This window comes from Hippocampus comes, unplaced genomic scaffold, assembly GCF_001891065.2.
Source record: "Hippocampus comes isolate QL1 unplaced genomic scaffold, H_comes_QL1_v1.1 scaffold28, whole genome shotgun sequence".
Lineage (NCBI taxonomy): Eukaryota > Metazoa > Chordata > Actinopteri > Syngnathiformes > Syngnathidae > Hippocampus > Hippocampus comes.
In genome coordinates this window covers 2791-21105 of record NW_017805405.1, presented here as the reverse complement: position 1 = coordinate 21105, position 18315 = coordinate 2791, and the positions used below count along the sequence as shown (strand labels likewise).

Sequence of the window (18315 nt, the reverse complement as noted above, 5' to 3'; positions counted from 1 at the left end):
ACACACACAGCGCTCGCACTGAGCCAGAGGTCTGTTATTAGAAATTCCTCTGATGAAGTGAGCTTCATTGACAAAAATGATCCAACTACAGTCAAACCTCGTTTTTCGAACGTCTCAGTTCTCGACCAATTCGGTTTTCGACCAAAAATTTCGAGTTTTTTATGCCTCGGATGACGAACAAATTTCGGTTCTCGAACAAACTGAGTGCACTTGAATGCACCATTTGACTCCTCTCGCCTTCCTGACACGAGGAAGTGACGCTTCCTCTTCCTTGGGTAGACGAGGAAGTGACGCTTCCTCGTGTAGCTTTCCATTGTGAGCAGACGTGTTCAGTAAACATTTTTATTTTAAAAAGAGCGTGGTTTCGGTTTTCGAACAATTTCGGTTTTCGAACAGCCTTCTGGAACGGACTATGGAAAAAAAACGAGGTTTGACTGTACTATGTTTTAAAAAAAAAAAAATAACATGTTGGATGACGAGCCATTCAAAAGGGCCATGTGGTGACCTTTGTTGACAGGGTTGGACATGTGTCAGTCATTTTCACATGTGATGTGTCCACCCCAGTAAGAATCCAAGTAGACGTCCATGCTCACAATATCCTTCGCTCTTCACGCCGAGTGTCTGCTGGCTACATCCTAGTGAATGCTGTGGGTTCATCAGTGGCCTGGGTGAAGTTAGCGGTGAGTCAGTATCATACGGATAGTTGTAAAATCATCTTGGATGGCCTCAGTGCTGGCAAAGGGAGAAGATGGACGGGCTGATTTTAGGAAAAGATCTTCTCATAAAGTCTTGCGGGCAGTGTCCTCCAATACTTGTCGAAGAATGTTTCACCGCTGACACACCGCTCAATGTTTAGTCTCTAAATGTGGCTGCAGAAGTGTCAAGGCTGATGCTGAAACTACCAGAAAGAAAAAGCCCAAAAAAAGAGAGGCTCAAGGCATGATGTCGAGTTTGTGAAACTTTTTGTTGGACAGACGTAATGCTCTGTAGTGAATGGCCGCAGCTTGTCTCACAGCATGGATCAGGGAACCTGGTAAGGAACAAACCATTGAGAAAAAAAAACAAAGAGCGGGAAGCCACAAATGATGAGACACAAGAACACCTTACACACTCATGAAGTATTTCATCAGTGTCTGATAACATTTTGTCCTTCCACTTCATGATGACTCAAAGAGATTTTGCATCGCAATCATATTGTGTACACGATAGATGATTGCATTTAGTTGAACATGTTCAGACTGAGCCAGACTTTTTTTTGTGTGTGTGAGTGGCACTTAAATCAGTTAAGTGCCATTAAATTGTGTTTTCATGTCTAGCCTGACATTCCATTCCTTTGAGTTGTGTGCAATTCACCAAATCTCTATGTGTATAACTGACGAGCTAAAATCTTCATGAAACGGGCATCCATTTTGGAGTGCCGAGAAGCAATCGCAAGACCAGCAATGTATGTCAAAACAGCAAAACCTTGAAAAAGTGAACTTCACAAAGAACTGAATAAAGAGAAAGGTCAGTTGATGACTTCATTTAGCCAATCATGCGATCAAGTACCCATTTGAACGATAATCGACGTCGACAGTGTATGATGGATAAATCCATAAATGCTAATACATACATGGCTGACCCTAAGAGTCGACAAACCCAGGATTGCGTAAATAAATCATTCAGACACCTAAACGGGATGTGGCAAATCCATATAGTATAAATTCCTAGTACCGGCAAATAAATATTTATGGCGCCCCCAATCACGCCTTCTCTCAGTGTCCTTGGTAATTGTGCATGATTCATTTTGTTTTCTCGGCGGGAGAGGGGAAATCTATCTTACAGAAGCCTCTGGATTTGTCGAATACAAAAACTTCACAGACACAGCTTTGGGAAAAGAACTAAGCTAAATGTCTCATATGTTTTCTATTTTTTTTTTTTTTTTGAGAAAGGAAAGGGATAGAAACCTTCCAGCAAAGTCAAGCAGATTGAGTGTAACACTCTGACGAGATATGACTTTCAATTATAACTTGTGTTAGGCCAGTTGCGCCTTGGGCGTGGCGACGCGAGATGGACAATAAAGTACACATGGGGAAAAAAAATTAGATTTGCGTAAACATGGCTTAATAGAAAGGAAGCATGAGTATTGGTATGTTTGTGATCAGTTCTTTACATTCATTAGTTTTAGTTTATTTTCAAAACGTGGTTTCATGAATAATCAGAAATAGCTGACAGGTCAACGTTTTAAATGTCAGAAGATGTAGGCAGTACTAGAAACCTTAAAAAAAACATTCGATTTCAACATAATAATCTCTATATTTAACCCTATCCACTGTAGTAACTGCTGTCCCTGAAAGCGCTAAAAAATAGAGCCTGTGATTAGTATTTCTGTCTCCACCGAATAAATATAATACTCACATACTTGCAGGTGGTCTTTTTCCCACCGCTGCATTCTACGATGGCTCCCTGGGCAAAGGCTGCAAAAGAAGGTAGATTGGCATTAAAAAAATGTTTTATTAAACCTTCCCTCAACATGCTGGCCTCTGGTGCAGAGCATGTGTTCATTTAAAAGCACACACGGTATGTCTTCTAATGATGTACAAGCTGAAGGAATGGAAGATGAAGGTTACTAAGTACGCTTTTCTTTTAGTTTTGCTTGACTTTTAGGTAGAGGTGCACCGCCAACAACGGCTTAATCTTGGCATTTTTCTTTCCTCTTGACTGTTGGGACCAAGCAGCTTCCTTGTCGTCTTAATATTGGTGAATGAGCCACTTTTGTGGAGATAATGACTCAGCTAATCATAATCACGAAGCTAATGATGTGTTTAGCCAATCAGAGGAGCAAAGGCGAGGCAAGCGTTGGGAGAGCCGCATTGGCATTCCGCTGCTCTCCTCTTGGTTGTGCCAGGCATTCTGTTTCAGTCGTTTGTGCGGACTTGGTATTCCGCAGCCAACCCGGCTTCTCGTCCTGTGATCTGTCACTCGGTTCGTCCATCTGTAAGACCGGCTCGCCGGGCCGGTGACGGAATTCAGGCCTCTGAAGAGCTGTTGATCCATCACACCTCTCTCCGGCATGTCATCTAAATGCTAAGTACTTCCACTGCATCTTTAAATCAAAACAAGGAGCAAAATGAGGCTGCCCGGAGGGATACGAGCCACGACGGCTGCGATGCAAAGCAAACCTCTGGCTTTCTATTACATTCACGGAGCAGTTCAGAAAGGGTTGGACAAGAGGAACAAATACAATGGATTGTGATACCTTGTTAACCCTTTTGATGGGCAAAGACCAAAAGAGGGGATATGCTTATGGAGAAGCCCCAGCTCAAGGTGGCTTTAAGGGGAAAATAGCATGCTGTTTGAGTTCTCTCAAAGAACCACGGTAGATTTTACAGCTGTATCTGAATCACAAGATCAATGTTACTAGAGTCATCTCTGTCAGCATCGAATGCATCAGCTGTATTTTCCCCCCTCCTCCTTTGACTTGACCGGTTATGTCATAGAAGAAAATATGATGATGCAATGTAGTGGTGGTAATCATGTCCCTCTTCCAGTTGCTCAGTCAAACATCCCATTCATCCATCCATCCATCTTCTAATCCGTTTCTCCTCACAAGGGTGGCAAGGGGTGCTGGGGCCTATCCCAGCTGTCTTCAGGCAGTAGGTGGGGGACACCCTAAACCGGTTACCAGCCAATCGCAGGGCACACAGAGACAAACATCCATCCGCGCTCACATTCACACCAAGGGACAATTTAGACCAGAGTGTTGCATTAACCTGCCATGCATGTTTTTGGAATGTAAGAGGAAACCGGAGTACCCGGAGAAAACCCACACAGGCATGGGGAGGACATTCAAACTCCATACAGAAAGGTCGGAGCCAGAATCGAACCCTGCACCTTCTGCACTGTGAGCCCAATGTGCTAAGATCACCATTGTGCCAACGGTAATATAAAATCACACATATGACTTATGTTAACCGTGGAAAGTTTAAAATAGCATAATACAGGCCCTTTAGTAGAAGTAGTGTAATTTGATTGACAGTTGAATGCAGTGTGGTTTCAACACATTGATCGAACACGCCCACACCATTTGAAAGTCTTGATTTTGAAGACTCATTTTATGCGCTTGCAATTTTTATCATCATTCATATTTGGCAGTGTTGTTACCAACGCTCCTTGTGGTATGTCAAATTTATAAGACTTTTATTTTCTTTTTTACAGGAGCGTTGATGTTAATCATTGAATTCAAGCCAAAAGCAATTTGACTAATGACTAGCATGGAAATGACCAGAGAGGCTCACAAACAAAAGGCACATTTTTACCAGGGTGAAAAGTTTTGTTTCTATTCTACATGCAGCAATATTGGATATCAATTTATTTTATTAAAGTTACTTTGACACGATGACTTTTACGAATGTAACTTGATGGTGACAATTTTACACTTGAAGGGGTTACATTTTATTTCTATTATTTTGTAAAGCACAGGTGTAGCTTGATCAGCTACCTGGAGATATTGTTTACCTCTTCAGTGTCATGTTCCGTATTTGACAGCAGGTGGCAGGCATTCATTCTGCCGCCTGCACACCTGTTGCGCATTTGTTCTGTGATTCCACCTGCTATATCTAGGCGCTCCGGCTGTCGACTCATTGCCGGAGTATTGCTTGCCGTGCCACTGCAAATTGCCCATGCTCGTATTTCGTATTCGTACTCTATTGCTGTTCGCTACTATTTCGTCATCCCAGTGGGATTATCTTTAACGCATAGTTCTTCGAGTAAATTGTCTTATCTTTTCCTTGCCGTTTTTTGCAAGCGCTTTCTTTTTCTCAAGTTACATTATTTCCTGGTTCTCGTTTTGACCAGCGTTTTCTGTTTTCCTTTTGACGGTGTTTTTTCGTTTGTAATAAATATTATTTGTTAAGACAAGACCTTGTCAGTGCCTGCTATTTCGGGGATCCACCTACTCTTGTTCGCTCTGTTGCGTACGAAGCAGTTCTCTCTTTCTGCCTAGTACGCAACGTGACATTCAGAGATTTCATAGCATCTGGCCTCACAACTAAGGACCTTGTCTCTTTCTTCAGGTCTAAGTTATCGATCTGAGACCCTCGTGAAGTCGAAGCAGAGTGCTGAGAGGCAGCACAATGAATTGTTCCCACGAATTAAAAGGGCAACAAAATGAATGTGGACTAGACACTGCAAGAAATGGGCTCATCATCCATGGCTGCTAACAAAACCGGAACCTGACAAATTTTGGACTTGGAAAATATCGATTTCCTGCTGGCATGCGGGACGAGAGGGCTTCCCTCACGAGCAATTTGTTGTGTAATTCAGGGCATTTTTTGGACCGCCTCTCTGAGCTGGAGGTGCACGCTTTTCAACCTGACTTGTAAACATCAAGTGTTGTAAATAAATGATCAAGTCTCGCAGTTCAAATGAGGCACGCCGGCAGAATCTTTCAGAAGGCGCCACTGAAGATCGGTGCTGAAATATTAAAAGGCAATCAATTAGCTACTTTTCTTCATCGACATGGCATAATTCAGGAACAAAATATTATTATTATAATTATTATTTTAGAAACATTGTGTTTCACAAACAAAAGCTCAGCTGATGAATAGTTTTGCATTTTTAATATCAGAAGAGAATCCATTGAAGCAAACACTTCAAAATTTTTGTTCCGCCTTAAGATGTCAAGTCGTTCCAAATCCACAGAATGTCACCCGCAAACATGTGCACATTGTTTTGCTCACAAAGATCAAGTAAAAAAAATCTCTTAAAAACGATGAATCCAATGTATCCAGGTGTGAAAACATAAAATAAAGCTGAGGAACTGGTCGTCTGAAGTCAAACAAGAATCAAGAATGTTACTTGTTTGGCTTGGGCATACTTGGCCAATACGTCTGATTCTGATCATTCGTATTTTCACCTATGGAGGCACCACTTCATCACCTAGTTGCTGAATTCCACTTAACTCGTGTAGATGCATTGTCACATATAAATGCTCATCAGTTTCAATACCTCTTTCCATTCGTCCATTTTCTAAACTGTTTATGTTCACTAAGGCTGCGGATGAGCAAAAGCGTATGCTACCTGACTTTTGGGCAAGAGGCGTGGTACACCTTGGACTGATCACAGGCCAATCAAAGGGCACACACACTGGCCAAGATTTACACTCATATTTACACCTTCGGGCAATTTAGACTCTTCAAAAAGGCCAGAGCTGAGATTTAAACTTTGAAACTCAGAACTGTGAGGCAGACAGGCTAACCATCCAGCCATCGTGCTGCCTCAATGCCACTAGTAGTTTTGAGAGGAAAAAAAAAAGGTGCAGAGTGTTGTTGAGAGCTTTAGCGTGTCTCACCCAGTGAAAGGCTTTTCTTTGCCTGAAGTGCTATCAAGACTCAGTGTTGAAACGTGGCCTTTAGCTCCAACAATTTCACACCAGATGAACCTCTGGGGACGAGCTAAAACACAAGTGGCAGTTCAAAGGCTGCCGATGACAGAACTTCAAAAAAGAGCAGAAGGATAAAGTGTGCTCGATGTGACAACACAAGGGAGCGCGTACAGCCTCTAACATACTAGCCAGAGAAAAGACCTCCAGCCCAAAGCTGATGGAAGGAAACAACAACAAATAACACATACTGTACATAAATGAAAGAAGGTGGGAATAAATACCAAACAAAAATGAGCTACACTAAAATTTAATAAGGTGAAGGTAGATGCAAAGACGGCCTTTTGTCACTCAATTTCTCTTATATACACTACGTCTCATTCAGTCACCACATCGCGTAAAAGTTAAGTCATTGTTGGAAAGAGACATGTCAACCAACAAAAATAATGTACCGTATTTTCCGCACTATAAGGTGCTTCGAAGTATAAGGCACACCTTCAATGAATGGCCGATTTTAAAACAGTTTTCATATGTAGGGCGCAACGCATTATGAGGCGCATAGAATATTGGCTGTGGTTGGGTTATCCACTAGGTGGAGCTACGCTAAAGGGAATACAATACAATACAATACAGCTTTATTTATATTTGAGCCATGGCTGCAGTTGGTTCATGCATCCACTAGATGGAGCTGCGCTAAAAGGAATACAATGCAATACAATACAGCTTTATTTCTAAAGAGCCTTCACAACCGCTGCAGATGTAACAAAGCGCTCCGCAGGACATTTAGGAAACTATGCCCCAAAAAATCTGAATATTGATCATATGTCAGGAGCATCGGATTACAAGGCGCACTGCCGGCTTTTGAGAAAATGGAATGCTTTTAGGTGTGCCTTATAGTGCGGAAAATATGGTAACTACAGTACTTTAACATATGTATGACGAAGACTGAAATCTCAAGCGAGCAAATCCAAAAGCTGAACACACGGTCCTTTGCCTCATTTAAAAGCAGCATTAGTATGCTGATTCAACCGTTCGAAAAGTAAAAGCAGTGCTTGTTTGACCGCATCACAGTCGCTTTGTACTGCATTGTAAATGCGCCATTGTTATGCTTACTTGCTGTTGGACAAGATCAAATAAATTCCTCCGCAAATGAGACTGAAAGGCAGCAGCGACAGAACGTTGGAGGACAGAGCACATATTGTATGGCATTCATATTTAATACCAGAAATCCAATCCTCGGTCATTGAATTTTAACGACGTCAACATTGCTCTAATGACTTTTAGTACTGATATTCCACGCCAACACTTTCCGGCTGGATAGAAATAAGACCATTTAAAATACCTTTATTTTTCTCTGGGCTCATTTTTTTACTGCATGTACCAACCTGTCAGTACAAAGGGATGTGGTTCAAACGATATCTTTACACGTTGTTCCCCTCACTGCCTTATGCATTGTACTCAATGAACTGTGCTAGTCGCGGCCTAATGTCAGTAATTTTACCAGAATCGAGCTCATTCATGTCAAGAGTTCTTTTTTTTTTTTTTTTTTTGGTAAGAGGTGCAGGAGGCACATCTCATTTAAAACGTAAAAGAACAAAATACTGCACAAGTTCACCATAATGCAACTGCAAAAAGGTTGAATGAGACCAATGAGATGCGAAGTGTGAGCTAAATTTATTGCTCAAAATGCAAAAAAAAAAAAAAAAAAAAACAAACTTGGAATCGGAAGATCATTTTTTTGGGGTAATCACTTATGTGCCCTGCGATCGACTGGTGACCAATCCCTTCACCCTAAAACACATACACTGGTTTCAAAGTAGTGCATCATAAAATGTGTTGAATCACAGAAGAGTGACTCATTTCATTGGCTTACAAAACTTGTGAATCATCCTCCAAGGGAGCACGTCAGCGTTCAAGCGCAAGGCTCGGTCCGCGTAGCAGATCCGAGAATGAATAAGAGCGGCATCGTCAGCAGTTCTCACAAATCTACATTTGTCCTCCCGAAGGCTGCCGTGTCATTTGATTCGGTTCAAGTGAGGAGACATTCCGTCTGATCTTGGAAACTATCAGGTCTCTAGAGTCGTAGACTGCGCAGGTTAGCTTGAATGTAAAAACCGGTGCATCTTGATTTTTGTGCCAGTACAAACCTCATTGTGGGGAATTTGTCAGACGGCTCTGTGGCACGCTGGGGGTTTAAGCATAGCGAGGTCGTTTGCAGTGACGCCCCCAGCGCGCCTGACCATTGGGTGGCGCAAAGCTGAAAATAGAGAAAACTTGACGCCTGTTGGAATCACATCTAAGTATTGGAGCAAATTTTATTGAATTTAATTGAGCTGCGTGAAGACAGATTCTGAGCTATGCAGCGGCGTGCCGCTTTCATGAGAGTGTAAATGACAGACTTCAGTTGATGGGAGAATGTTTGGTGTCAGAAAGATGTGAAACTATGAGCCTATTCTGATTGAAGCTCACGGGAGAAGATGCCCCTCAGTGTCCATCCACGTGGAAATCACCTCTTTCGTTGGGTTTTGGTGTAGTACTGAACGTAAAATCCATCCATTTTCTGAGCCACTTATCCTCACAAGGAACGCGGGGGCATGCTGGAGCCGATCCCAGCTGTCCTCGGTGAGTAGGCGGGGGACATCCTGAACTGGTTGCCTGCCAATCGCAGGGCACACATAGACAAACAACCATCTGTGCTTACACTCACACCTAGGGACAATTTAGGGTGTTCCATTATAACCTGCCACGCATGTTTTTGGAATGTGGGAGGAAACCGAAGTACCCGGAGAAAACCCACGGAGGCACAGGGCAAATTTCACACAGGAAGGACGGACCCGGAATCGAATCCTGCACCTCCGCACTGTGTGTGTGTGTGTGTGTGTGTGTGTGTGTGTTTGTGTGTGTGTGTGTGTGTGTGTGTGGTTGAGTGAATCACTGAAAAAAAAAAAAAAAAAAAAAAGGAAATCAGCCGGTAAGACAGTGTAGTCTACAAAGTGGTTGGTTCTGTATTAATTAAGCTTCACTATGGATCTTATTTCACATTCAGCTTCCAGCTAGTGCTTACATAACCCCACTTCCATGTCTTATTATTCATAACCTTGTTTCCCCTAAAACCATCGCCATCATCTCAATTAACTGTACCTGTCCTCAGCCATGCTAATTGAAAAGATGTAGAGAAGCGCACAGGTTGTGTGTGTAGCACATACAAACACACACACACACGTACGCACGCACACACGCGCAGGCAGCATACATACACAAACATGAACCTAAGTATGCTGTCAGAATAGATTAGGACACAAGTGCAAAGCATGCGTGAAATCTGCCGTAGATGCCCGAGGCAGTCGGACAGAGGAGGCGGATGAGCGAGCAAGAGACAAGAAGAGATTGCAAGTGAGAAAGAGAGAAAGAGCAAAGATCAACAGCAAAAAAAAAAAAAGCTGCATCTTTCCTTCTGATGTTGTGTACCTGAGCATGATGGCAAATCTCCTGAGGACAAGAACCATGCTGATTTTTCAAACTGTATCTGAGCTTTCCTGTGTCTTTGGTCATGGTGCAGTGAAGTATTTCAAAAAAGGGCACACAAGCAATGGCACCATAAATGATCATCTTTTGTGCTATCTTACCCGAGACCATGACAGGACTGTATCACTTGGCACGTAAACGTGCGCGAACGACACCGCCAGCAGCAGCAACTAAAAGCTGCCGAGCATGATTCCGCTTTTAGAGCAAAATCGCTTGCTCCTCTTCTACCAGCGTCAGCAACAAGTGGAGAAGAGCACAAAGTATATTCCACACGTTCTTGAATCCAACAACTTTTCATGGACACAATTGAAACAATTCTGCGCTTGGAGGAAACAAAGAAATAGATCGGCTCTCTTTCTGTGTTGATGAGGGCTCAGCCGCAAGATATGGACCTGAATGCCTTCAAATTTGTTTCAGTGAAAAGAAATGTTCATTGTTTGTCATCTGTACAAACCAAATCATTCATAAGATAAGGTACTCACCACTTGGTTCATTCAAACAAATTCAAGCTCTTGTCGTAAGCGTCTTTGCTGGTCTTCAAAACCAAGTGAATGGCAGAGCAAGAGAAAAGTCGAGCTCAAGTGATCGCAGCTATCCAAATTAGAAAGCAAGGAAATGAAAATTCATCTCCCTTCCGAGCAGCTAACATCACGTTAATGTCTTTTTGATTGACACTTCACACATTCAAAGTACGGCAAACGAAAAGAAGGCTCTGCTGGTCAAATGACACGGAAGGGTTTGTTTACTAATGATGACAGTGGTGAAGCCACGTCGCAATAATGTGTGACGGCATGGTAAAATGTCAGAAGATGTCCCACAAATGAAAACAAAAGCTTGGTTTTGGGGGATTGTCATTTTCAAAAGTTCGTAGTTTTTTTTTTTAAATAATCACTCTACTATCAGTGGAACCGTCCGCTCCCTTGGATCGAAAAACGGATATTAAACACTTGAGGTCATGTGCATACACTTTATCATCGAGTTGTATAAGGCGACATAAGTTACCGTGACGGTCTTGATGCGTCCGCTGCTTCTGGTGCAGGTCCATCCCGAGCGGTTGAAAAGGAGGCTGCAAACTTCGCCCTCCACACAGGGGGTCATCTCACACCACTGACGACTCCGCACGATTCTCGCTGGGAGGGGGGAGGGGGGGGGGAAGACACGGGTTAGGTACTACCTGGCAGAGGGAGATTCTAATTAAATTTGACAGCATCGTTATGACTATGTGAGGATTTTTTTTTTTTTTTATTACTTGATTGCCAAGCATAGTATGAGGCAGGAGGTCACCAAAAATCAAATAAAAAATACGCACTTGGATGCTTGTTGAACTCCCTCCCATTGGGCAGATTGTTTTGATTTTGGAAATATTTTGTATTTTTTCATTCACGCACAGCTGCCACAAACACTGCTGCACATTCAAACGGTAAACGCAGAGTGTCAAGGATACTTGGTGATTTTTATTATTGTGGACTGCTAATGATGACTTTGCTTCTGTAAAATTGGCATTTCCTTATTGCAGGACGAATAACGTTTAGTTTGTATTTGTCAAAGGAACTAGTGCAAAAAGAAATAATCTGAATCTGGAATCATTTTAGCATTCTCACATTGCTAACGTGTAAAAATGACAAATACTGAATGCAAAGTTGCCTCACACCATCTTTTTTTTAAAACATTTTGAATTGTCACACAGGTGTAAAATGAAGTTAGTCATTTGTTGCTGCTAATGACAGAAAATTCTAAACTCTTTTGAACAGGAGAATAGAAGAATGTTGCGATAGCATTTAACTTAAATTTCACTCTCTTTTACGTGACTCAAAGGTGGTTTGGTATTGAACAGCAACAAATCGAAAGTTTATATTCGTGCAATGTTCAAACAGTAAGCCGCAGAGAGAATATTATTATGATTATTTGTTTGAATGTGATAAGTGCTGACCCTGAAATTAAGTCTCACAAACATTTCCAGTGCACATCATGGAAAGAGGAGCAGATTAGAAAAGACAAATGGAGAGCCAGCATATTCAAGCTATCAGTCTGCTACAGACAACGGGAGGGCGCAGTCATCTTGCGAGTGACGCCTCTCGTCGCTTCTCTGAGCGCAGTCTGCATAACATTGAATTACCATCGCGCCTGTGGCGCACACCGATAAGAGCTGATTGTTCTTTCCACAGTGTGTTTAAAAAAAAAACAGGCAAAGGTTATCAGCTCTCAATGGACCTGGCCTGGTCCTGCTTCCCCCCTTCCCTCCCATGCGCAGCCTTTTGTGGAACAAGGTAACTAACATGGTCAACAGATTGAAATAAAGGGATAACGAGTTGTCAAATGTCTAGAAGAGCTGAGTGTGTAACCGCAAGAGCAAGTGGGGTGTATCATATTTCACTGAATATGGTGCAGCAGAGTAATAAAACCATCAAGAGACAAGTTATCTCATTAAAGCCAACAAGGCTTAAGAGTATTTTTTACATCATGTACCTGGAATCTCACACTAAACATTTTTTGGAGCGCTCCAGTGACCTTCCTCCTAAAACGCCTCTGTGAATTTTCATTCCAACAACGCCTCCGCCGCCGGAGTACAAATTTATCAGTCAGTTGCACATGTAATTCAAAGTACAGGACTGTGGCCAGCAAAACTCAATTTCCCGAGCTGAGAAAATAAAAAAGGGCTGAGTTAGCAAAGCGGCGGGAGTGCTGACTAACCGGGGACTGAATTCATCCCAGAATGGCGCAGGTCAGATTAAATAAATGTCTTCGGGCTGTCGCACTGTGCTGTGACCTTGTTACTTCTTCAATGCGGGGCCGTGACTTGATCCAGGCTGAAGCCGTTCAACTAGTCAAATTGTGGTTTAGTAGGTAGACCACTATAAAGCCAGAACAGTGCCAGATTGTTTTGACATTGGAACTAAAATTTGGTTTTACCCCATGTTCCTCTTTTTTAAAGCAACAGTGCCTTTAGGTTTTTCATGATTTCTTCAGCATTGTTTTTTTAGATGAGGAGGAAATACGAAACCTGACTACGAATAAGGTAAAAAGCCAATGTCATTGCCCCAGCTGTCAACTACTTTAGAGGTCAATACAAATAGTAGACAAGCCAGGGCGTGTCTCTTGTTGCGTTAGCACTAGCATTGGTGCTAATGTTACTCTTCAAAGTTTTTTGTAGGGCTTGTGCAAACATGCTATAATAATTTAATTCAAGACAGGAAAACATTTTTTTGGGGGGGCGGGGGGTTAGCATGTACAGTACATTCATTGACTTATTCAATGCATGTTTGTCCTGTCCATTTGTACTTACCGCAGTGCCCTAAACGTTTCCTGACAATTGTACCTGGTAGCACAAAACCAAAACTTCAAACAGAAGAATTTGTCACAAATTATAGTGAAAAAATTTGGGCCAAATTGGGCCGTAGTGTGGTGAAAACAATATTTGTTAGCATTCTCTTTGATTTTTTTTTTTGTTTTCTACCAGTCGTCACCTGGCATCAATTCAACTCACACACCATTAAAAAAACAAAAATAAACATTTAGCTCTTAAGACATTGTTCTTGTACACAACTTGAAAGTCTGGAAACAACACAGTAAATTGTGCTTGAAGCACTCATGGAATTAGCACAACAGAAAACATTATTTATCAAAACAACGGGGAAATGCTTAAGCTGCACTAACAGCAAAATTAAAATGAGCATGTGTGACCTCTTTGCAAAGTGTGTATTAAAACTTTGGAGCCAGAATAAACACAGTCCCACCGTCGACTCTTATCACGGTGACTATCAAGCCACATGCGATAATGGAGTGGCAGTATGGCAGCAAGAAGGCCAGTAGAGAAAAATCGACAGTTTGAGGAGAGGATTAGAATTAGAGCATGGAGATGTTTTGTGCAGACATGATCAGAAAAAAAAGGTCGAAACAAAGGCTAAGATTGTTGTTGTTGATTGTGGCCCAAACATGAGATAAAAGAGACCTGGATTCAAAAAGATTGACCGTTAAATTGGGAAAATGCACAATCAATAGACCCTTACCGTGTGATGTCACATTTGTATGCGGTGTGTAAAGCCTTCCATGTTTGAGGGCACCCGGTCGAGTGAATTTGAGAACAGAGGTAAAGTAGTCGCTAATTCCATTTTGTGTTCACAACAATGGTGAACAGCTGTTCTGTTTACGAATGTTCTTGTCGGTCAACTACAGATAAATCATTCTTTTTGATACCAGAAAAACAAATCAGTCTAGAGAAAGAAGACGAGCACGGCTATCAAATCTTCGACGTGACCACTTTACACCATCAAAACATTCAAGGCAGATGCGATGCTTATTTGTTGGCATACCCATGCAAGTCTTAGTTCGGATTTCTGTTCAACATTCATTTGTTCCTGATGCAGGAAGACCACTTTAATGAAGCTTATGTTTTGAAACATAAACAACGCTTGATTAAAACCCAATGTAAAATTTCTGATGCTAAATAAGAAGTACAAACACTGCTGAGCGATGTTTTGCAATCAAGCACGACTTTGTTGGCAGCTAGCAAGCTTAGCTAGCTTGAAATACAGCTTCGACATACATCAAGCCGAGTTTATTTATCCAGACACAACGACTTTTAGACCATTAAAGTAGTCATACTGTCAACCAAAAGCAACATACCTTTGCCGATAACGGCAACAATGGATAACGCTTCTCTTCATGTTCTACTCTTCGTGCGTGCCTTTAAATACAGCGGCCCGAAACTCAACATTGTGTGTAAATTGACGTCGGCGGGAACAGTCTATGAAAAGTTTGAAAACTCTTCCAACAAAAGTGTTAACGAAGTTTTCTGTCGACAGAAGAACTGACAATGTATCATTAAAATGCCCTGTGTGTGGACAAATAAAATATGGAATAACAACCACACCTCCTCTCTAGTCTAGCCTATGAATAGTTATTAAAATAGTGACTAACTGTAGCAGAAAGGCGAACAAAATTTAGGGGCAGGGGATGTAGTGAAATATTGACATGCTAAATACGACAGGCCAATGGAACCTCACTCTGTTATCTTTCCAACAATTTGTGCTATATCTTATATTTCATATACAGAAAAGGTCAGTTCTGTCTCATACAAATGAGTCACTTAGCACCCACCTCATGTTCAACGGAGACAACTGGCCTTTCACAAGGACGAAGTATAGAAAACGAAAAAAAAACGAAATTGCATTTTGACTTCAGTATAAAAACATGAAACATTTTAGCTGCAAAAAAATACTGCTGTATCTCTCACTTAACAAATATAAACCTGCTTGGACTTTAAGGGACTTGTGCATGAGTCAATAAGTGAGAATGCAAACAGGATGGGAGGAGAGATTAAAAGAATTAGCCCAGTTCTCCTTCATTAAGCCACCAGCTGCACACTGTTGTAAATGTGAAAACATCCCAAAGGCTACACTTGAGGAAGTAAGCCGTGGATTTTACTTTCGGTTCAATACAGCAGATAAAGTTAGTTTCAAATCCATGAGGTTTAACTGGCTATTTACTCCTCTCTTGGAAACTAATGCTTAAGGTCACCAGCAACCATTGGGAAAGTGCGTACAGAAGGATGTCCAAGCACCGACCTCTCGGTCTTCTTCTCGGAAGAAGACAATGCTGAGGAACACTCACAGTCATGAATCCTCAAGGTTTGTGAGGATTTACGGGTGGAACGCCTTAAATGATTTTAAAGTGATGTTTTTCGAATGTACGCTTAAGCCCGTATCCCACTGAGTGGCGAACAACTGCGAGTACTGTATTCGCAAAAGCAGTGAATGTTGTGTTCTCGTCAGGGTTCTTTCAAGGTCGCCAAGGTTTGCTAAACGGTCGTAAGACGTTCGGCTGTACATTCCTGGTGGCAAGGGTTTTTGAACATGTGCAAAATTTCATTGCGTTTCGAAAAAAAAAAAACATTAAAACTGTTGCCGAATGTTTGGCGAACATTTTGCGAAAGCTCATTTCACTGATGTCGCCCACAGTCGCAATTGTTCACCCTTCAGTGGGATAGGGGCTTTAGCAGTTCAATTCAATTCATGGTAAGTTCAATTCAACGATTCAATTCACCAACAGTGATAGATCATTTTGTGCGTAAATTGCCCATGAACTAAAAAAAAAAAAAAAAAAAAAGCAGCAGGAAATGTATCTCTTCTACAAATAAATAAATAAATTTCACATCGAATCTATACCAGTCACTGGCATGTACCCGCATGATTCCCCATCAGCTGTCCCCAGGAAGCCTTCCACTGACGCTGCGAGCAACAGATTCAGTCTTTAATGCGGTGGCCACTAATGGAGTACAGGGTTCAGTGCAGCGGGAAGCCAGTGAAAATCAATTTCCTCCTGCTTTAATCATAGTTCTCTCTAAGTTAATTAGTATCTGTTGAGTGTTTAGAGGGAGAGAGGGATGGGGGGGGCGTCTGTTGCGCATCGGAGGTGGTTGGAAACGATGTCGGGGGAACGTGACGCGAGCCGTGGGACCGCATGCCGCGTTGGAGGCTATTAGATGCTGTGAGTCATTGGAACTAATGGGCCTTGTGGTGCATGTCATTGTGATATTGGGAGATCCAATCAGCACGACGGTGTCAACCGCCGTTAAAGGCCATCTGTCACGTTCCACCAGATAACGCCTGATAACCCAGACATGCCGTCGTGCATTAAACCTTATCTAACTCACCTCCTACGCCATGAGTGATCCTTAATTAGTTGCCGTTATTAAACAGCTGAGGAAGGGGGATGATTTAACAGCACACTAAAAACAATGAAAGTGAATGAATAATAGGACTTTGTATGACAGTTTAACTGAGGCCCAGAAATATAAGCCAAAGAAAAAGAATGGGCGTAGTAATCAAATTGCATTTGAAGCTGCCAAGAAAAATTAGCATGGGCCCGAGATGCTGCCGATTCAATCTTAACTTGTTCACGATATAAAGATGACATCACTTATGGCAAGTTGATACACATAAACATAGACTTACATTGTGGCGCATCATATATATATATATATATATGTCTATTAGTTACCTCAATACGGCACTGGTATTGAAAAAGGAGTTTAGAACATTCAGAAAGAGATTTCTGTGCTCTGGGTTGTGATTCCAAAAGTTGAAAGCATTCACTTTGCTGACATCGCCAGCCAGGAGCTCCTCAATCCATTCACGGTAAGACTCCATTTAAAAGTCAAGAGTTGAGGAGCTACTTTAAGAATCAAACTAAAAATCAAATTCAAGGTCAGTATCTGGCCTGTCAGTTGACAGAACACTACAGTGGAATTGAAATAAAATAATCTGGATCTGATTGAAATGGAGGCATTCAGTTTTAATTCAGGAGGTCTCACAAAAAAAGAAAAAAAAATCCTCATAAAATTCTACAATCAAGAGACCCCTCAACTGAAATAAATAGAAATGGTTTAACATTCAGAATAGAATGGCGTTAAAAAGAAATGCAAACAAAAAAAAAAAGCCGCAAAGGACACGTCATGATCCAAAGCATTCCACAACATGGACATCTGTGGCTGCTATTTCAACTGCTGTACTATTGACAATTCATGATTTAATGGTCTACAGAACTACCAAGAAAAAAAAAATTGCGATGTCAAGGATGTGATTATGAATAGGAGAGATGCAAAAACATCCCTCGACAAACTCCGAAAGCAATAGAAGACTTTTCTCATGGTATACTATGTATAAATAATACTATTATATATCATCTTCAATGGCCTTCGCAAAATACATTTGAAAAACTCCTTTGAAATACGTTCGGAAGAGTAGGACTAAAAAATTGTAGCATGTGTCTGCCATTGAGAAAACAAGACTGGAAATGATCGTCCACATACCATCGACACATGCCGGCCTGGCCCGTGTGGTGCCGGCGATCTGACCTCTCCGGCAGGCGCAACGGGCTGTCTGCCTGGCGATGGTTCGTCTGGGAACGCTGCTGTCCCTGTTGAGCATGACTATCTCGCAGGTTCCCATCGCCAACTGGCCTGCCAAACACAGTGGGGAGCAGGGAAGGGCATTAGCATAATGAGCCTGTAACGGACACACTGCAGAGGATTGAGAGCAAGTAGGAACAAGTGAGTTCATCGTTCCCAGACTGCAAAAAAACCCCACCAAAAAACCCCAACAACTCATGGCTTAACTGCCTCTTCATTTGATTTACAGCTTGATTCGATCCTGTTTTCTTCAAAATGGCGACTAAAATGTCTGAAACTGAAGTAGATTAACCCTTTCATGCACCCTGCAACCTGATAACATGATAAACTGTCCACTGTAGTAACCGCTGTCTCTGAAAGGGTTAAAGATCTATTTTGACAAACATCAAATAATGTTTTGATTGTCTTGCAGATAGGCTTTGAGGGGCGCAAATTTTAATCCCAGATTGGCTTTATGTGCCCCTAAACACATTTTTTTCACTTCTTGTTTTTTTCCAGGATTTGGTTCTGGTTTTGTTTT

The 18315-nt window shown here is 41.8% G+C and overlaps 1 protein-coding gene across 2 annotated transcripts; it reads right to left on the bottom strand.

Annotated features, from left to right (window-relative positions):
- Positions 1 to 443: 443 nt before the first annotated feature.
- Positions 444 to 17988, bottom strand: tafa5l (TAFA chemokine like family member 5, like). 2 transcript variants are annotated; one of them, XM_019873094.1, is made up of 4 exons: positions 17697 to 17988; positions 10889 to 11016; positions 2402 to 2456; positions 444 to 1030 (listed from the first exon to the last, which is right to left on the bottom strand). In XM_019873094.1, the coding sequence occupies exons 1-3, from the start codon at positions 17944 to 17946 to the stop codon at positions 2433 to 2435; spliced, it is 402 nt and encodes a 133-aa protein (XP_019728653.1). In that variant the 5' UTR covers positions 17947 to 17988; the 3' UTR covers positions 444 to 1030; positions 2402 to 2432. The 2 variants fall into 2 exon arrangements, with proteins under 2 accessions (XP_019728653.1, XP_019728651.1); XM_019873092.1 differs by having other exon boundaries at positions 2398 to 2456; positions 17697 to 17986.
- Between the last annotated feature and the right edge of the window lie 327 nt (positions 17989 to 18315).